Below are 20036 nucleotides of genomic sequence, written 5' to 3'. Positions count from 1 at the left end.
TCCTAAACCTGACCCAGAACACTTTCATATGTGGTCCTAAATCTGACCCAGAACACTTTCATATGTGGTCCTTAATCTGACCCAGAACACTTTCATATGTGGTCCTAAATCTGACCCAGAACACTTTCATATGTGGTCCTAAACCTGATATGTATCTGTTATTTTCCAGTGTGACTTCAGTCTGAACGGCCAAGTCACATTAATCCGACCTTTACACCATTGAAATGCGACAATTCTGCACCAAAACGAGATGCCTCCATATTTCCTTCTGTAAACACAGTGTGTGTGTGCGTGGTCTGGTATTCCATCAGGACCTCTTTAGTGCATGTGGGTCACTGCAGGGTCACATTCAGTTCAGACTCAAAACTAATAGAAGTTGCATTTAATGTGGAATATGAACCAGCACAAAAAAAATCGGATTTCACCAAAAAAAATCTGAATAGTGCATTAAGACCTGCTGAGTGAATGTAGTGTTTGAGTTTACTCAAAGGTGCATAATGTAAGATGAGAAATACATGAGGAAAACATCTAAAAAACCTGATCTGATGTCACTAACCAGTCGATACTTGAATGATTCTAGTGAAATGTGTTTGTGTGATATTCATGCTCACAATGATCAGAGTTTGAGTGTCCATGTAAACGGGCTCCTCATCTGTCCTGTGCTTCGTTGCTGTGTGTCTTATTTTACGTATATTTGTTCGTGTTTCAGTGTCGTGATGGAGCGTTTCCGTCGGAGCTCTGGTTGGGTGTGAGCAGAGAGGCCATATCGGTCTACAAACGAGGCGAGCCGTGGCCTCTGGAGGTTTTCCCCTACGAGCAGATTCTGTCCTTCGGGGCGCCGCTCCCCAACGCATACAAGATCGCCGTGGAGGGGCGAGAGCTGGTCTTCGAAACACAGATGGTTCGTACCGAAGCCGATACTCATCAGAAGTCAGAACTGTTGGGTTTTAAGAGACTTTAGTCAGACTCAGACTCAGCTTTAGTGTCATTCGATCAATGGTACGATAGAATGAAATATAGTTAACCAGGTCTTGGTTTTATCGCATGAGAAAGATTAAAGGATAAAATATAAAACAAGTTTAGTTTAGTTTATTGTTTATTTGACAGGGACAGTGTACAAATAGATTAATCTCAAACAGAGGAGATGCTTTGCACCAGAGTTGGATACAAGCTCCTCTCCATCTGCTGTTCCTGAGCAGGTGCACACAATATACAACATTTACATTATATGGAATACAAAACTATCCTTAGCTCATAATTACAATAGTACTTATGCATTTATTTCAATTTCATGTTTCCTAAAAATGCCATTTCATCATACTTCAGTCCTAAAACACAGGTTTTAACATCATGCTTAAAAAGTCAATTTGTCCTAATTCATCAACCATTAAACATACATTAAAAATATCTTCCAGTGAATATATAAAACACTACTCTACATTAAAAACATGTCAGTGAATCTCATATTGGAATTGAGGATATGTTTTTTTTTTTTAAATTGGTGGTTCCAGGCACAACAAATCCCACCCCTCGTATTATAAACGTATTGTAGCCCATATTGGCGTTGATCCAGCTGATGTCATCATGTCTATGCGTGTGCTGATGTCATCGTAGACACATTTCATCCATTATAAGTAAATGAGGAAAAAAAAGATTAAACTAAAAAAGCAGACCTCCACCAAGGCAGATCAGCACCCCCCCCCCCCCCATCACCACCAAAATTTTAGCATTTCTTCCTTTGTGCCAGTATCAACATTTCCTGAAAATTTCCTGAAAATCCTTCCATAACATTTTGAGTTATCTCGCTAACAGACAAACAAACAAACAAACCACAATGAAAACATAACCTCCACTGTTCCTTGGTGGAGTAAAAAATTCATAAAAAATTTGAACTTTGACCTACTTTTCCCAAAATGTAATCACATCTATTCTGTGTCACTGGTAATCTATAACCCCAATTTGGTATGAATTCAGCCAATAATTTTGCTGCTACAGTGCAAAGAAACAAACAAACAAACCGAACCAAACACAACACCCCTTGCCTCCCGTTCGGGGGGCGGGGCAATAAAACTAGGTCTGTTATAATGGTAGTCCTTATAGGGTGTTAAAGCATAATCCTTGGATGAGTTTTTCTGAAGTCATTGAACACACCACGCTGGTGCAGGTTGTGATGGTGTCCGTGTCGTCTGCAGGTCATGGACATCGCCAAACTGATGAAGGCCTACATCAGCATGATCGTCAAGAAGCGCTACAGTAACTGCCAGTCGGTCAGCAGTCACGGCAGCCACGGTAGCCAGTGCAGCGCCTGGTGAACGCCCACCGCTGACCTCCACGCCGGCGTGCACTGGAGGGTGGAGCGTGGATGTGCGCGGACGCCGTCCTCCAAACGCCACAGGGCGACGCCAACTCTGAACGCCGGAGGAAAACCACGATGCTCTTAACGTTTATTAAGGACAGGTTTATTAAACGGACACGTCCTCAGATACCAACGTCACCAAAGTGTCCTAAAGATCTAAAAAGAACCGACGCAGACGCTCGTTACCCAGCAGCCCCCTGGTCACCTCTGGAAAAACCACAACACAACAACACTGTTTACATGCACAACAATATCCAACAGGCTGCTGCTTTTACAGCTGCATGTTGGGTCGTATTTACATTCTTTGGACCATCTGAAAAGTAAAAAAGCCTTTAAACACCAGAAACGACATGAAAATGTCTACTTTAAGACAAATGGGAACCTTTTCCTAAATCTAATCAAGTCATTCTGGTGCTGAAACCAAATCAATCTCAGCAAACAAAAGTTAGATTCAGTTTTACACCCATCACCAGTAGGGCTGTGTATTGGCAAGAACCTGGCGATATGATACAAATCACAATACTAGGATCACGATACGATGTATCACGATGTATCACAATACTGTTAAAAAGGCAATTTTTTTCTTTTTCCTTTTTAAAAAATGATTATTTCCTTGAAGAATTGAATTACAGCAGAAATCTGCACAAATACTAAACACATTTTTATTTGATCAGAACAGGATCTAATGCTATATCACAAAATTTTCCTGTGTTCAAACTGAATTTCTGTTTTACAGACATTACAGTTTCAGATCCTGTTCAAATGTTCATATTCTATTAGTTCAGAACTAACATCAGAACAGTATTTTAGTGCAATACCGCCAAAGGAACGAACATCTGCCTCTCAGACAGTAAAAAGTGCTTTTAGAATGCTTCAAATAACCATTATTTAATAAAACTGTTAAATAATAATAAATAAAATATAAACAATAAAGAAAAACAAAACACAAAAATGAACCTCCACCATATCTGCATTTCAATAAATACCTAAAAATATTGATACAGTACTGAATTTTACAGTATACCCGTATTTCTGTTTATAAGAAAAATAATCATAATAATCATAATCAGCTGACATTCCTATTTCTGATATATATATTTTTTAAATTACTCAACATTTATTATTTTTTACCAAATGTAGACACAGTAAACAGCCTTTAAATGAAAACAGATGAGCCAGTGTCAGCCCACAGTTGGAAGAATATTGTCCTTATCAGATGAATAAAACTGAATATTTTGTGCATGTAAACGTGGTTTTGAACCGAGGCTAAAGACGCTGATGTTCAGACATTCATGCGTCGAGTGCAGAGACAAACACCGACGACCAGAAACGTCCTGAAATAATCGAGTCGACTCATCATCAGGAATCACAGGTGTTGTAAAAACTCTGAAAAGCAGCGGGTTTGTCAGCTCATCTGCCGCCGTAGTGACATCAAACACCTGATCCTGATCCTGATTTTCACGATGCTGTCAGACGTGTGAAGGTTCTTTACAGCCGGAGGTTGTGTTCAGACTTCACTGCAGGGGTGTCAAACAGTTTAGTTCCGTTTCCACATTCAGAATAATACGACCTCAAACAGTAAAATAAAAACAGAATAACTCCAAGTTTTCTGTCTTTGTTTTAGTGCAAAAAAAAAAAGGAAAATCACAGTATGAAAATATTTACACTTGCAAACAAAAATGCGAATAAGCTGAACCTCCACGAACAACCAGAAAAATACGTATAATTTTCCCATCATTTTGCCTGTTTATCATTTCCACATGTACATTATAACGTACAGATTACAGTGGATCTACAAAAACATAAGACATTAAGTAAAACGCCTCTGGAACTTTTTGGAAGAATTTGTGGACAGTCATTCTGGGCCAAACTGGAGCATCTGGAGGGCCAGTTTTGGGCCATGGGCCGTATGTTTGACACCCCTGCTTTACTGGATGTAAATTTAAATGGACTCACATGTTGTTCAGACCAAAGAGAAGCCTTTTTTTTTCCTTTTTGTGTGGATTTGTTTTTGAAAATGAAGCAGGTTATTTCCTCTGAGGACAATAGTGTGTGTGTGTGTGTGTGCGCGTGTGTGTGTGTTTTATAAAGAGGCGTCCGAATGTAAAAGAACACAAAAAAAAAGTTAAAAATTAAAAAAAAAAAAAAAGACCAGGCAGAGAATTCGAAAGAGCAAAGGATTCTTGTCTGCCAGTCTGGTCCGTGCGTCTCTTGGTATTTGGATTTTATTTTCAGAAACAAAAGAAAAACTAGTGGTTCGAGGATTTTCATTTTAAAATAGAATAAAATTGAATTTCAAGGCATTTTTTTCTTTTTCAGTGTCAAAACAAAAAAAAAAAAAAAAAAAGATAAAAAAAAAAAAACAGGTTGATTCTCGTTTTTTTCTCTTTCTAATAACAAAAAACAAAGTTACTTCCTGACAGAAATGGAAAAACCAATCAAAACGCCTGTTTTTTTTTTTGTTTTTCATTTTCTGAGAGCAGATGTGGTAATTTTCAAGGAAAGAGCGTTAATACCCAGGTCACGAAGATTCTTACGAACAATGGGTTCACATGTACAATATCTGGAGTTCGTAGATATGTTTGTAGACATTCTTAGGGGGAGCAGTAGTTTCTTCTTTCTTATGAAGTTGGTATGGCTGCCGTTCAATTTGCAAGAGCAACTTGAGGCCTCCCTGAGAAAATTACGATATTTTGTGTCGTACGAAAACCATACAGTTGTCACGTTCTTTGTATGTCAGAAAATTACGATATTTTGTGTTGTACGAACACCGTACAATTGTCACGTTCTTCCTATGTCAGAAAATTACGATATTTTGTGTCATACAAAGATCGTACAATTGTCACGTTCTTCGTAAGGGTGTCTTGGGACCTTCCTACGTCCGATCTACAGCCACTTCCAGAACTGTTTTGTCGTACTGTACCCCTATATGCAACTCACAGCGATCTCATGTCAATGGCAGGAAGATCTTGCGCTTTTTCAGATTATTTAGATCGTTATATAAACAGTCGGCATGTACTCTCTGAAAATTCCCATAATAACGCCCACAAGACTGAAACTTCTACAACTGCAAAACGAAGAAGAGGAAGATCCAGCAGTTGTTTTGGCTGTTTTGGTTTAGCTAAAATGCTAACGTAAAAATAGCTAATGCTCCCTCCACGAACATCCATGAACTCCAGATTTCATACGAACTGGAAGATTCATAAAAACCCATCGTTCGTAAGAATTTTTGTGACCGAGGCTTTAGCGGTTCTTGAAAATGACAGCATCTGGTCTCAGAAAAAAAAAAAAAAAACAGGTGTTTTTGGTTTGTTTTTCCAGAAAGAGAAAACGAAAATCAATCCGTTTTTAAATTTTTTTGTTTTGTTTTGACACTGATAAAAAAAAAGCTTTGAAATTCAATTTTAATTCTTCTGCTTTAAGACGAAAATCAATGAACCACTAGTTTTTCTTTTGTTTCTGAAATAAAATCCGATCACCCACAGATACACGGACCCGTTCAGAACCTCTGGGATGATCTGTCCACTGTAAATAATATGCAGCTGTCTCAAGCATTTCACTTATGACTGTTTCCATGGTGACGCTGACGTCGTTGCGAAGTGCCTGGTTCAACTCAGTCAGGACGAACTCCGATCAGATCCCGTCGATGTTTCTCACCGTTGCCGTGCGACCCCAATCTGACAGCGCTCCCATGATCCCTTTAAGCGCACGGCAAACAGTCCGAAGAGCCTCCGAGAGTCGTGTCTGTTTTTATTCCACGTCCCGCAGATGCTCGGAATCACATTTTTAACACTTTTTCTACACGTTTCACTTCTGACGGGTTCATTGTGACGTTGTCTCGAGATAGAATTTAATTTCTTGATAAGAAAACCAAACCTGAAACATAATTCTCCGACCCAAAACGAAGCTTTTTTTAAAAAAACAAAAACAAAAAACAACTCCTTGTGGTTTTGAGCCGTAGAGACATTTCAGACCTGCTCATAGCGGACGTTTGCCGTGTAACATTCCGACATTTCACTGGAGCTCCGCAGGCGGCAGATCCATCCAAAGACGCGTGTGCAGGTTTCTTCCACAGTGCCTTCTTGTATATTCTGTACACTTTATTTGGTTTTCCATGTGTGGTTTTTGGTTTGAGTTTGGTATCATGTGCAATGTTAAATATATATTCTATAATCCCGTGGCTGTACATTTTATACTGTAAGTCTTTGCCTTGTATTTTTTCCAGGATGACGACCACATGCCAATATCTCTCGAAAATCTTGTATTTTTTTCTATGAAACCATCCGACTGACAGTACTGGTACCTTTTGAATCTGTATTAGCTCTGTGATGTATTGAAAGGATGATTCTAACAATAAATGGTTACACGTTTGGTCTGACGGTGCGTTCACTGTCACCTTTTGCCTTCATTATATTTCACTCATTTCAGAGTGTTTGGTTTTGGTGGATGTCTGGAAACATTAGCTTTTCTTAATTATTTTTACAATAAACATGAAGATGACATGAGCAGGCACTACGAGAAAGAAGGAGGTGATTAAGATAAAAAAGAAACATTCTCCAGATGGTCGACAACGGGCATGTGCATCAAGTCATGTGCTCGGAAAATGGACATTTTGGACATGTTGTCAAAAGTACTTCCAAAGTGTTTTCGATTACTTCTGAGACCTTCATAAATACCTCCTGAGGTGTTTCATGTCAAGTAATTAAATTTGAAGATGGTCAAAAAATTACCCTTTTTGGAGCACATACTATAGCCTTACCATTTGAACACCAGGGGGCGCCGACGAATGTTTGAATAAAAGCTTGAAACATGTTGAAATACCTCCAGAAATACTTAGGTGGGCTTGTATAATGATCTAGAACACTTTTTAAGCACACTTGAACATGGTCCAAAATTACCCTTTTTGGAACACATACTATAGCCTTACTATTTGAACACCAGGGGGCGCCGACAAATGTTTGAAGAAATGCTCAAAACACCTTGAAATACTTCGGGAAACATGTTGATGGGCATGTATAATGATCTAGAACACTTTTTAACCAGATTTAAATATGGTCCAAAATTACCCTTTTTGGAGCACATACTATAGCCTTACCATTTGAACACCAGGGGGCGCTAATGAATGTTTGAATAAAGGCTTGAAACATGTTGAAATACCTCCAGAAACACTTAGGTGGGCTTGTATAATGATCTAGAACACTTTTTAAGCACACTTGAATGTGGTCCAAAATTACCCTTTTTGGAGCACATACTATAGCCTTACTATTTGAACACTAGGAGGCGCCGATAAATGTTTGAAGAAACGCTCAAAACACCTTGAAATACTTTGGGAAACATGTTGATGGGCATGTATAATGATCTAGAACACTTTTTAACCAGATTTAAATGTGGTCCAAAATCACCCTTATCATTTGAACACTAGGGGGCGCTGATTAATGTTTGAATAAAAACTTGAAACATCTTGAAATACCTCCAGAAACACTTAGGTGGTCTTGTATAATGATCTAGAACACTTTTTAAGCAGATTTGAACATGGTCCATTATTACCCTTTTTGGAGCACATACTATAGCCTTACCATTTGAACACCAGGGGGCGATGATGAATGTTTGAAGAAATGCTCAAAACACCTTGAAATACGTCAGGAAACATGTTGATGGGCATGTATAATGATCTAGAACACTTTTTAACCAGATTTGAACATGGTCCAAAATTACCCTTTTTGGAGCACATACTATAGCCTTACCATTTGAACACCAGGGGGCGCCGACGAATGTTTAAATACAGGCTTGAAACATGTTGAAATACCTCCAGAAACACTTTGGTGGGCTTCTATAATGATCTAGAACACTTTTTAAGCAGATTTGAACATGGTCCATTATTACCCTTTTGGAGCACATACTATAGCCTTACCATTTGAACACCAGGGGGCGCTGATGAATGTTTGAAGAAATGCTCAAAACACCTTGAAATACGTCAGGAAACATGTTGATGGGCATGTATAATGATCTAGAACACTTTTTAACCAGATTTGAACATGGTCCAAAATTACCCTTTTTGGAGCACATACTATAGCCTTACCATTTGAACACCAGGGGGCGCCGACGAATGTTTAAATACAGGCTTGAAACATGTTGAAATACCTCCAGAAACACTTAGGTGGGCTTGTATAATGATCTAGAACACTTTTTAAGCAGATTTGAACATGGTCCATTATTACCCTTTTTGGAGCACATACTATAGCCTTACCATTTGAACACCAGGGGGCGCCGACGAATGTTTAAATAAAGGCCTGAAACATGTTGAAATACCTCCAGAAACACATTAGGTGGGCTTGTATAATGATCTAGAACACTTTTTAAGCAGATTTGAACATGGTCCATTATTACCCTTTTTGGAGCACATACTATAGCCTTACCATTTGAACACAAGGGGGCGCTTTTGAATGTTTGAAGAAATGCTCAAAACACCTTGAAATACGTCAGGAAACATGTTGATGGGCATGTATAATGATCTAGAACACTTTTTAACCAGATTTGAACATGGTCCAAAATTACCCTTTTTGGAGCACATACTATAGCCTTACCATTTGAACACCAGGGGGCGCCCAAAAATGTTTGAATAAAGGCTTGAAACATGTTGAAATACCTCCAGAAACACTTAGGTGGGCTTGTATAATGATCTAGAACACTTTTTAACCAGATTTGAACATGGTCCATTATTACCCTTTTTGGAGCACATGCTATAGCCTTACCATTTGAACACTAGGGGTCTCCGATAAATGTTTGAAGAAATGCCCAAAACACCTTGAAATACTTTGGGAAACATGTTGATGGGCATGTATAATGATCTAGAACACTTTTTAACCAGATTTAAATGTGATCCAAAATGACCCTTACCATTTGAACATTAGGGGGCGCCGATGAATGTTTGAATAAAAGCTTGAAACATCTTGAAATACCTCCAGAAACACTTAGGTGGGCTTGTAAAATTTTTAGAGCACTTTTTAATTAGAGTTGAACATGGTCAAAAATTACCCTTTTTGGAGCACATACTATAGCCTTACCATTTGAACACTAGGAGGCTCCGATAAATGTTTGAAGAAACGCTCAAAACACCTTGAAATACTTCGGGAAACATGTTGATGGGAATGTATAATGATCTAGAACACTTTTTAACCACATTTAATTGTGGTCCAAAATTACCCTTATCATTTGAACACTAGGGGGCGCCGATGAATGTTTGAATAAAAGCTTGAAACATGTTGAAATACCTCCAGAAAAACGTAGGTGGGCTTGTATAATGATCTAGAACACTTTTTAAGCAGATTTGAACATGGTCCATTATTACCCTTTTTGGAGCACATACTATAGCCTTACCATTTGAACACCAGGGGGCGCTGATGAATGTATGAATAAAGGCTTGAAACATGTTGAAATACCTCCAGAAACACTTAGGTGGGCTTCTATAATGATCTAGATCACTTTTTAAGCACACTTGAATGTGGTCCAAAATTACCCTTTTTGGAGCACATACTATAGCCTTACTATTTGAACACCAGGGGGCGCTGACGAATGTTTGAAGAAATGCTCAAAACACCTTGAAATACTTCGGGAAACATGTTGATGGGCATGTATAATGATCTAGAACACTTTTTAACCAGATTTGAATGTGGTCCAAAATTACCCTTATCATTTGAACACGAAGGGGCTCCGACGAATGTTTGAATAAAGGCTTGAAACAAGTTGAAATACCTCCAGAAACACTTAGGTGGGCTTGCATAATGATCTAGAACACTTTTTAAGCAGATTTGAACATGGTCCATTATTACCCTTTTTGGAGCACATACTATAGCCTTACTATTTGAACACCAGGGGGCGCTGATGAATGTTTGAAGAAATGCTCAAAACACCTTGAAATATATCAGGAAACATGTTGATGGGCATGTATAATGATCTAGAACACTGTTTAACCAGATTTAAATATGGTCCAAAATTACCCTTTTTGGAGCACATACTATAGCCTTACCATTTGAACACCAGGGGGCGCCCAAAAATGTTTGAATAAAGGCTTGAAACATGTTGAAATACCACCAGAAACACTTAGGTGGGCTTGTATAATGATCTAGAACACTTTTTAAGCAGATTTGAACATGGTCCATTATTACCCTTTTTGGAGCACATACTATAGCCTTACTATTTGAACACCAGGGGGCGCTGATGAATGTTTGAAGAAATGCTCAAAACACCTTGAAATACATCAGGAAACATGTTGATGGGCATGTATAATGATCTAGAACACTGTTTAACCAGATTTAAATATGGTCCAAAATTACCCTTTTGGAGCACATACTATAGCCTTACTATTTGAACACCAGGGGGCGCTGATGAATGTTTGAAGAAATGCTCAAAACACCTTGAAATACATCAGGAAACATGTTGATGGGCTTGTATAATGATCTAGAACACTTTTTAAGCAGATTTGAACATGGTCCATTATTACCCTTTTTGGAGCACATACTATAGCCTTACCATTTGAACACCAGGGGGCGCCGACGAATGTTTAAATAAAAGCCTGAAACATGTTGAAATACCTCCAGAAACACTTAGGTGGGCTTCTATAATGATCTAGAACACTTTTTAAGCAGATTTGAACATGGCCCATTATTACCGTTTTTGGAGCACATACTATAGCCTTACCATTTGAACACCAGGGGGCGCTGATGAATGTTTGAAGAAATGCTCAAAACACCTTGAAATACATCAGGAAACATGTTGATGGGCATGTATAATGATCTAGAACACTGTTTAACCAGATTTAAATATGGTCCAAAATTACCATTTTTGGAGCACATACTATAGCCTTACCATTTGAACACCAGGGGGCGCTGATGAATGTTTGAAGAAATGCTCAAAACACCTTGAAATACGTCAGGAAACATGTTGATGGGCATGTATAATGATCTAGAACACTTTTTAACCAGATATGAACATGGTCCAAAATTACCCTTTTTGGAGCACATACTATAGCCTTACCATTTGAACACCAGGGGGCGCCGACGAATGTTTCAATAAAGGCTTGAAACATGTTGAAATACCTCCAGAAACACTTAGGTGGGCTTGTATAATGATCTAGAACACTTTTTAACCAGATTTTAACATGGTCCATTATTAACCTTTTTGGAGCACATACTATAGCCTTACCATTTGAACACCAGGGGGCGCCGACGAATGTTTAAATAAAGGCCTGAAACATGTTGAAATACCTCCAGAAACACTTAGGTGGGCTTGTATAATGATCTAGAACACTTTTTAAGCACACTTGAATGTGGTCCAAAATTCCCCTTTTTGGAGCACATACTATAGCCTTACTATTTGAACATCAGGGGGCGCCGACGAATGTTTGAAGAAATGCTCAAAACACCTTGAAATACTTCGGGAAACATGTTGATGGGCATGTATAATGATCTAGAACACTTTTTAACCAGATTTGAACATGGTCCAAAATTACCCTTTTTGGAGCACATACTATAGCCTTACCATTTGAACACCAGGGGGCGCCCAAAAATGTTTGAATAAAGGCTTGAAACATGTTGAAATACCTCCAGAAACACATTAGGTGGGCTTGTATAATGATCTAGAACACTTTTTAAGCAGATTTGAACATGGTCCATTATTACCCTTTTTGGAGCACATACTATAGCCTTACCATTTGAACACTAGGGGTCTCCGATAAATGTTTGAAGAAATGCTCAAAACACCTTGAAATACTTCGGGAAACATGTTGATGGGCATGTATAATGATCTAGAACAGTGTTTAACCAGATTTAAATGTGATCCAAAATGACCCTTTCTATTTCAACACTAGGGGGCGCCGATGAATGTTTGAATAAAAGCTTGAAATCTTGAAATACCTCCAGAAACACTTAGGTGGGCTTGTAAAATTTTTAGAGCATTTTTTAATTAGAGTTGAACATGGTCCAAAATTACCCTTTTTGGAGCACATACTATAGCCTTACTATTTGAACACCAGGGGGCTCCGACGAATGTTTGAAGAAATGCTCAAAACACCTTGAAATACTTCGGGAAACATGTTGATGGGCATGTATAATGATCTAGAACACTTTTTAACCAGATTTGAACATGGTCCAAAATTACCCGTTTTGGAGCACATACTATAGCCTTACCATTTGAAAACCAGGGGGCGCCGACGAATGTTTAAATAAAGGCTTGAAACATGTTGAAATACCTCCAGAAACACTTAGGTGGGCTTGTATAATGATCTAGAACACTTTTTAACCACACTTGAATGTGGTCCAAAATTACCCTTTTTGGAGCACATACTATAGCCTTACTATTTGAACACCAGGGGGCGCCGACGAATGTTTGAAGAAATGCTCAAAACACCTTGAAATACTTCGGGAAACATGTTGATGGGCATGTATAATGATCTAGAACACTTTTTAACCAGATTTGAATGTGGTCCAAAATTACCCTTATCATTTGAACACGAAGGGGCGCCGACGAATGTTTGAATAAAGGCTTGAAACATGTTGAAATACCTCCAGAAACACTTAGGTGGGCTTGTATAATGATCTAGAACACTTTTTAAGCAGATTTGAACATGGTCCAAAATTACCCTTTTTGGAGCACATACTATAGCCTTACCATTTGAACACCAGGGGGCGCTAATGAATGTTTGAATAAAGGCTTGAAACATGTTGAAATACCTCCAGAAACACTTAGGTGGGCTTGTATAATGATCTAGATCACTTTTTAAGCACACTTGAATGTGGTCCAAAATTACCCTTTTTGGAGCACATACTATAGCCTTACTATTTGAACACCAGGGGGCGCCGACGAATGTTTGAAGAAATGCTCAAAACACCTTGAAATATTTCGGGAAACATGTTGATGGGCATGTATAATGATCTAGAACACTTTTTAACCAGATTTAAATGTGGTCCAAAATCACCCTTATCATTTGAACACTAGGGGGCGCTGATTAATGTTTGAATAAAAGCTTGAAACATCTTGAAATACCTCCAGAAACACTTAGGTGGGCTTGTATAATGATCTAGAACACTTTTTAACCAGATTTGAACATGGTCCAAAATTACCCTTTTTGGAGCACATACTATAGCCTACCATTTGAACACCAGGGGGCGCCGACGAATGTTTAAATAAAGGCTTGGAACATGTTGAAAAACCTCCAGAAACACATTAGGTTGGCTTGTATAATGATCTAGAACACTTTTTAAGCAGATTTGAACATGGTCCATTATTACCCTTTTTGGAGCACATACTATAGCCTTACCATTTGAACACCAGGGGGCGCTGATGAATGTTTGAAGAAATGCTCAAAACACCTTGAAATACGTCAGGAAACATGTTGATGGGCATGTATAATGATCTACAACACTTTTTAACCAGATTTGAACATGGTCCAAAATTACCCTTTTTGGAGCACATACTATAGCCTACCATTTGAACACCAGGGGGCGCCGACGAATGTTTAAATAAAGGCTTGAACATGTTGAAATACCTCCAGAAACACATTAGGTGGGCTTGTATAATGATCTAGAACACTTTTTAAGCAGATTTGAACATGGTCCATTATTACCCTTTTTGGAGCACATACTATAGCCTTACCATTTGAACACCAGGGGGCGCCGACGAATGTTTAAATAAAGGCTTGAAACATGTTGAAATACCTCCAGAAACACTTAGGTGGGCTTGTATAATGATCTAGAACACTTTTTAAGCAGATTTGAACATGGTCCATTATTACCCTTTTTGGAGCACATACTATAGCCTTACTATTTGAACACCAGGGGGCGCTGATGAGTGTTTGACGAAATGCTCAAAACACCTTGAAATACATCAGGAAACATGTTGATGGGCATGTATAATGATCTAGAACACTTTTTAACCAGATTTGAACATGGTCCAAAATTACCCTTTTTGGAGCACAGACTATAGCCTTACCATTTGAACACCAGGGGGCGCCGACGAATGTTTAAATAAAGGCCTGAAACATGTTGAAATACCTCCAGAAACACATTAGGTGGGCTTGTATAATGATCTAGAACACTTTTTAAGCAGATTTGAACATGGTCCATTATTACCCTTTTTGGAGCACATACTATAGCCTTACCATTTGAACACCAGGGGGCGCCAACGAATGTTTAAATAAAGGCTTGAAACATGTTGAAATACCTCCAGAAACACTTAGGTGGGCTTGTATAATGATCTAGAACACTTTTTAAGCAGATTTGAACATGGTCCATTATTACCCTTTTTGGAGCACATACTATAGCCTTACCATTTGAACACCAGGGGGCGCCGACGAATGTTTAAATAAAGGCCTGAAACATGTTGAAATACCTCCAGAAACACTTAGGTGGGCTTGTATAATGATCTAGAACACTTTTTAAGCACACTTGAATGTGGTCCAAAATTACCCTTTTTGGAGCACATACTATAGCCTTACTATTTGAACACTAGGAGGCGCCGATAAATGTTTGAAGAAACGCTCAAAACACCTTGAAATACTTTGGGAAACATGTTGATGGGCATGTATAATGATCTAGAACACTTTTTAACCAGATTTAAATGTGGTCCAAAATCACCCTTATCATTTGAACACTAGGGGGCGCTGATGAATGTTTGAATAAAAGCTTGAAACATCTTGAAATACCTCCAGAAACACTTAGGTGGGCTTGTATAATGATCTAGAACACTTTTTAACCAGATTTGAACATGGTCCAAAATTACCCTTTTTGGAGCACATACTATAGCCTACCATTTGAAAACCAGGGGGCGCCGACGAATGTTTAAATAAAGACTTGGAACATGTTGAAATACCTCCAGAAACACATTAGGTGGGCTTGTACAATGATCTAGAACACTTTTTAAGCAGATTTGAACATGGTCCATTATTACCCTTTTTGGAGCACATACTATAGCCTTACCATTTGAACACCAGGGGGTGCTGATGAATGTTTGAAGAAATGCTCAAAACACCTTGAAATACGTCAGGAAACATGTTGATGGGCATGTATAATGATCTAGAACACTTTTTAACCAGATTTGAACATGGTCCAAAATTACCCTTTTTGGAGCACATACTATAGCCTTACCATTTGAACACCAGGGGGCGCCCAAAAATGTTTGAATAAAGGCTTGAAACATGTTGAACTACCTCCAGAAACACTTAGGTGGGCTTGTATAATGATCTAGAACACTTTTTAAGCAGATTTGAACATGGTCCATTATTACCCTTTTTGGAGCACATACTATAGCCTTACTATTTGAACACCAGGGGGCGCTGATGAATGTTTGAAGAAATGCTTAAAACACCTTGAAATACATCAGGAAACATGTTGATGGGCATGTATAATGATCTAGAACACTTTTTAACCAGATTTAAATGTGATCCAAAATGAGCCTTACCATTTGAACACTAGGGGGCGCCGATGAATGTTTGAATAAAAGCTTGAAACATGTTGAAATACCTCCAGAAACACTTAGGTGGGCTTGTATAATGATCTAGAACACTTTTTAAGCAGATTTGAACATGGTCCATTATTACCCTTTTTGGAGCACATACTATAGCCTTACCATTTGAACACCAGGGGGCGCTGATGAATGTTTGAATAAAGGCTTGAAACATGTTGAAATACCTCCAGAAACACTTAGGTGGGCTTCTATAATGATCTAGATCACTTTTTAAGCACACTTGAATGTGGTCCAAAATTACCCTTTTTGGAGCACATACTATAGCCTTACTATTTGAACACCAGGGGGCGCTGACGAATGTTTGAAGAAATGCTCAAAACACCTTGAAATACTTCGGGAAACATGTTGATGGGCATGTATAATGATCTAGAACACTTTTTAACCAGATTTGAATGTGGTCCAAAATTACCCTTATCATTTGAACACGAAGGGGCTCCGACGAATGTTTGAATAAAGGCTTGAAACAAGTTGAAATACCTCCAGAAACACTTAGGTGGGCTTGTATAATGATCTAGAACACTTTTTAAGCAGATTTGAACATGGTCCATTATTACCCTTTTTGGAGCACATACTATAGCCTTACTATTTGAACACCAGGGGGCGCTGATGAATGTTTGAAGAAATGCTCAAAACACCTTGAAATATGTCAGGAAACATGTTGATGGGCATGTATAATGATCTAGAACACTGTTTAACCAGATTTAAATATGGTCCAAAATTACCCTTTTGGAGCACATACTATAGCCTTACCATTTGAACACCAGGGGGCGCCCAAAAATGTTTGAATAAAGGCTTGAAACATGTTGAAATACCTCCAGAAACACTTAGGTGGGCTTGTATAATGATCTAGAACACTTTTTAAGCAGATTTGAACATGGTCCATTATTACCCTTTTGGAGCACATACTATAGCCTTACTATTTGAACACCAGGGGGCGCTGATGAATGTTTGAAGAAATGCTCAAAACACCTTGAAATACATCAGGAAACATGTTGATGGGCATGTATAATGATCTAGAACACTGTTTAACCAGATTTAAATATGGTCCAAAATTACCCTTTTTGGAGCACATACTATAGCCTTACCATTTGAACACCAGGGGGCGCCCAAAAATGTTTGAATAAAGGCTTGAAACATGTTGAAATATCTCCAGAAACACTTAGGTGGGCTTGTATAATGATCTAGAACACTTTTTAAGCACACTTGAATGTGGTCCAAAATTACCCTTTTTGGAGCACATACTATAGCCTTACTATTTGAACATCAGGGGGCGCCGACGAATGTTTGAAGAAATGCTCAAAACACCTTGAAATACTTCGGGAAACATGTTGATGGGCATGTATAATGATCTAGAACACTTTTTAACCAGATTTGAACATGGTCCAAAATTACCCTTTTTGGAGCACATACTATAGCCTTACCATTTGAACACCAGGGGGCGCCCAAAAATGTTTGAATAAAGGCTTGAAACATGTTGAAATACCTCCAGAAACACTTAGGTGGGCTTGTATAATGATCTAGAACACTTTTTAAGCAGATTTGAATATGGTCCAAAATTACCCTTTTTGGAGCACATACTATAGCCTTACCATTTGAACACCAGGGGGCGCCGACGAATGTTTAAATAAAGGCTTGAAACATGTTGAAATATCTCCAGAAACACTTAGGTGGGCTTGTATAATGATCTAGAACACTTTTTAAGCACACTTGAATGTGGTCCAAAATTACCCTTTTTGGAGCACATACTATAGCCTTACTATTTGAACATCAGGGGGCGCCGACGAATGTTTGAAGAAATGCTCAAAACACCTTGAAATACTTCGGGAAACATGTTGATGGGCATGTATAATGATCTAGAACACTTTTTAACCAGATTTGAACATGGTCCAAAATTACCTTTTTTGGAGCACATACTATAGCCTTACCATTTGAACACCAGGGCGCGCCCAAAAATGTTTGAATAAAGGCTTGAAACATGTTGAAATACCTCCAGAAACACATTAGGTGGGCTTGTATAATGATCTAGAACACTTTTTAAGCAGATTTGAACATGGTCCATTATTACCCTTTTTGGAGCACATACTATAGCCTTACCATTTGAACACCAGGGGGCGCCGACGAATGTTTAAATAAAGGCTTGAAACATGTTGAAATATCTCCAGAAACACTTAGGTGGGCTTGTATAATGATCTAGAACACTTTTTAAGCACACTTGAATGTGGTCCAAATTACCCTTTTGGAGCACATACTATAGCCTTACTATTTGAACATCAGGGGGCGCCGACGAATGTTTGAAGAAATGCTCAAAACACCTTGAAATACTTCGGGAAACATGTTGATGGGCATGTATAATGATCTAGAACACTTTTTAACCAGATTTGAACATGGTCCAAAATTACCTTTTTTGGAGCACATACTATAGCCTTACCATTTGAACACCAGGGCGCGCCCAAAAATGTTTGAATAAAGGCTTGAAACATGTTGAAATACCTCCAGAAACACATTAGGTGGGCTTGTATAATGATCTAGAACACTTTTTAAGCAGATTTGAACATGGTCCATTATTACCCTTTTTGGAGCACATACTATAGCCTTACCATTTGAACACTAGGGGTCTCCGATAAATGTTTGAAGAAATGCTCAAAACACCTTGAAATACTTCGGGAAACATGTTGATGGGCATGTATAATGATCTAGAACAGTGTTTAACCAGATTTAAATGTGATCCAAAATGACCCTTTCCATTTGAACACTAGGGGGCGCCGATGAATGTTTGAATAAAAGCTTGAAATCTTGAAATACCTCCAGAAACACTTAGGTGGGCTTATAAAATTTTTAGAGCACTTTTTAATTAGAGTTGAACATGGTCCAAAATTACCCTTTTTGGAGCACATACCATAGCCTTACTATTTGAACACCAGGGGGCTCCGATAAATGTTTGAAGAAATGCTCAAAACACCTTGAAATACTTCGGGAAACATGTTGATGGGCATGTATAATGATCTAGAACACTTTTTAACCAGATTTAATTGTGGTCCAAAATTACCCTTATCATTTGAACACTAGGGGGCGCCGATGAATGTTTGAATAAAAGCTTGAAACATGTTGAAATACCTCCAGAAACACTTAGGTGGGCTTGTATAATGATCTAGAACAATTTTTAAGCAGATTTGAACATGGTCCATTATTACCTTTTTTGGAGCACATACTATAGCCTTACCATTTGAACACCAGGGGGCGCTGATGAATGTTTGAAGAAATGCTCAAAACACCTTGAAATACTTCGGGAAACATGTTGATGGGCATGTATAATGATCTAGAACACTTTTTAAGCAGATTTGAACATGGTCCAAAATTACCCGTTTTGGAGCACATACTATAGCCTTACCATTTGAACACCAGGGGGCGCCAACGAATGTTTAAATAAAGGCTTGAAACATGTTGAAATACCTCCAGAAACACTTAGGTGGGCTTGTATAATGATCTAGAACACTTTTTAAGCACACTTGAATGTGGTCCATTATTACCCTTTTTGGAGCACATACTATAGCCTTACTTTTTGAACACCAGGCGGCGCCGACGAATGTTTGAAGAAATGCTCAAAACACCTTGAAATACTTCGGGAAACATGTTGATGGGCATGTATAATGATCTAGAACACTTTTTAACCAGATTTGAATGTGGTCCAAAATTACCCTTATCATTTGAACACGAAGGGGCGCCGACGAATGTTTGAATAAAGGCTTGAAACATGTTGAAATACCTCCAGAAACACTTAGGTGGGCTTGTATAATGATCTAGAACACTTTTTAAGCAGATTTGAACATGGTCCATTATTACCCGTTTGGGAGCACATACTATAGCCTTACCATTTGAACACCAGGGGGCGCTGATGAATGTTTGAATAAAGGCTTGAAACATGTTGAAATATGTAAGTATATGCTCTGAAAATTGACATTTTGGTCATGTTGTCAAATATACTCACAAAGTGTTTTCGATTACTTCTGAGACCTTAATAAATACCTCCTGAGGTGTTTCATGTCAAGTAAAAAAAAATTTCAGGTGGTCATCAATGGGCACTTGCATCAAGTCATAAGGCTTTAGTATGTGCTCTGAAAATGGACATTTTGGACATGTTGGGTGGGTGCCCGTGGCTCAGAAG

At 38.5% G+C, this 20036-nt stretch overlaps 2 protein-coding genes across 2 annotated transcripts in view; one reads left to right on the top strand and one right to left on the bottom strand.

Annotated features, from left to right (window-relative positions):
• Window positions 1–2781, top strand: part of LOC115436673 (unconventional myosin-X-like) — a 69640-nt gene extending 66859 nt beyond the window's left edge. Inside the window, 2 exon segments of the mRNA XM_030159580.1 lie at window positions 710–901; window positions 2193–2781. Of these exon segments, the coding sequence (XP_030015440.1) occupies window positions 710–901; window positions 2193–2312 (312 nt within the window). The 3' untranslated portion in view covers window positions 2313–2781.
• The window catches only part of retreg1 (reticulophagy regulator 1), a 215681-nt gene that overhangs the window by 98739 nt on the left and 96906 nt on the right, over window positions 1–20036 (bottom strand). The window lies entirely within an intron of this gene.

Source organism: Sphaeramia orbicularis, chromosome 17 (assembly GCF_902148855.1).
Source record: "Sphaeramia orbicularis chromosome 17, fSphaOr1.1, whole genome shotgun sequence".
NCBI lineage: Eukaryota > Metazoa > Chordata > Actinopteri > Kurtiformes > Apogonidae > Sphaeramia > Sphaeramia orbicularis.
The sequence above is the reverse complement of the archived record's forward strand: the minus strand, read 5'-3'. Positions and strand labels throughout refer to the sequence as shown.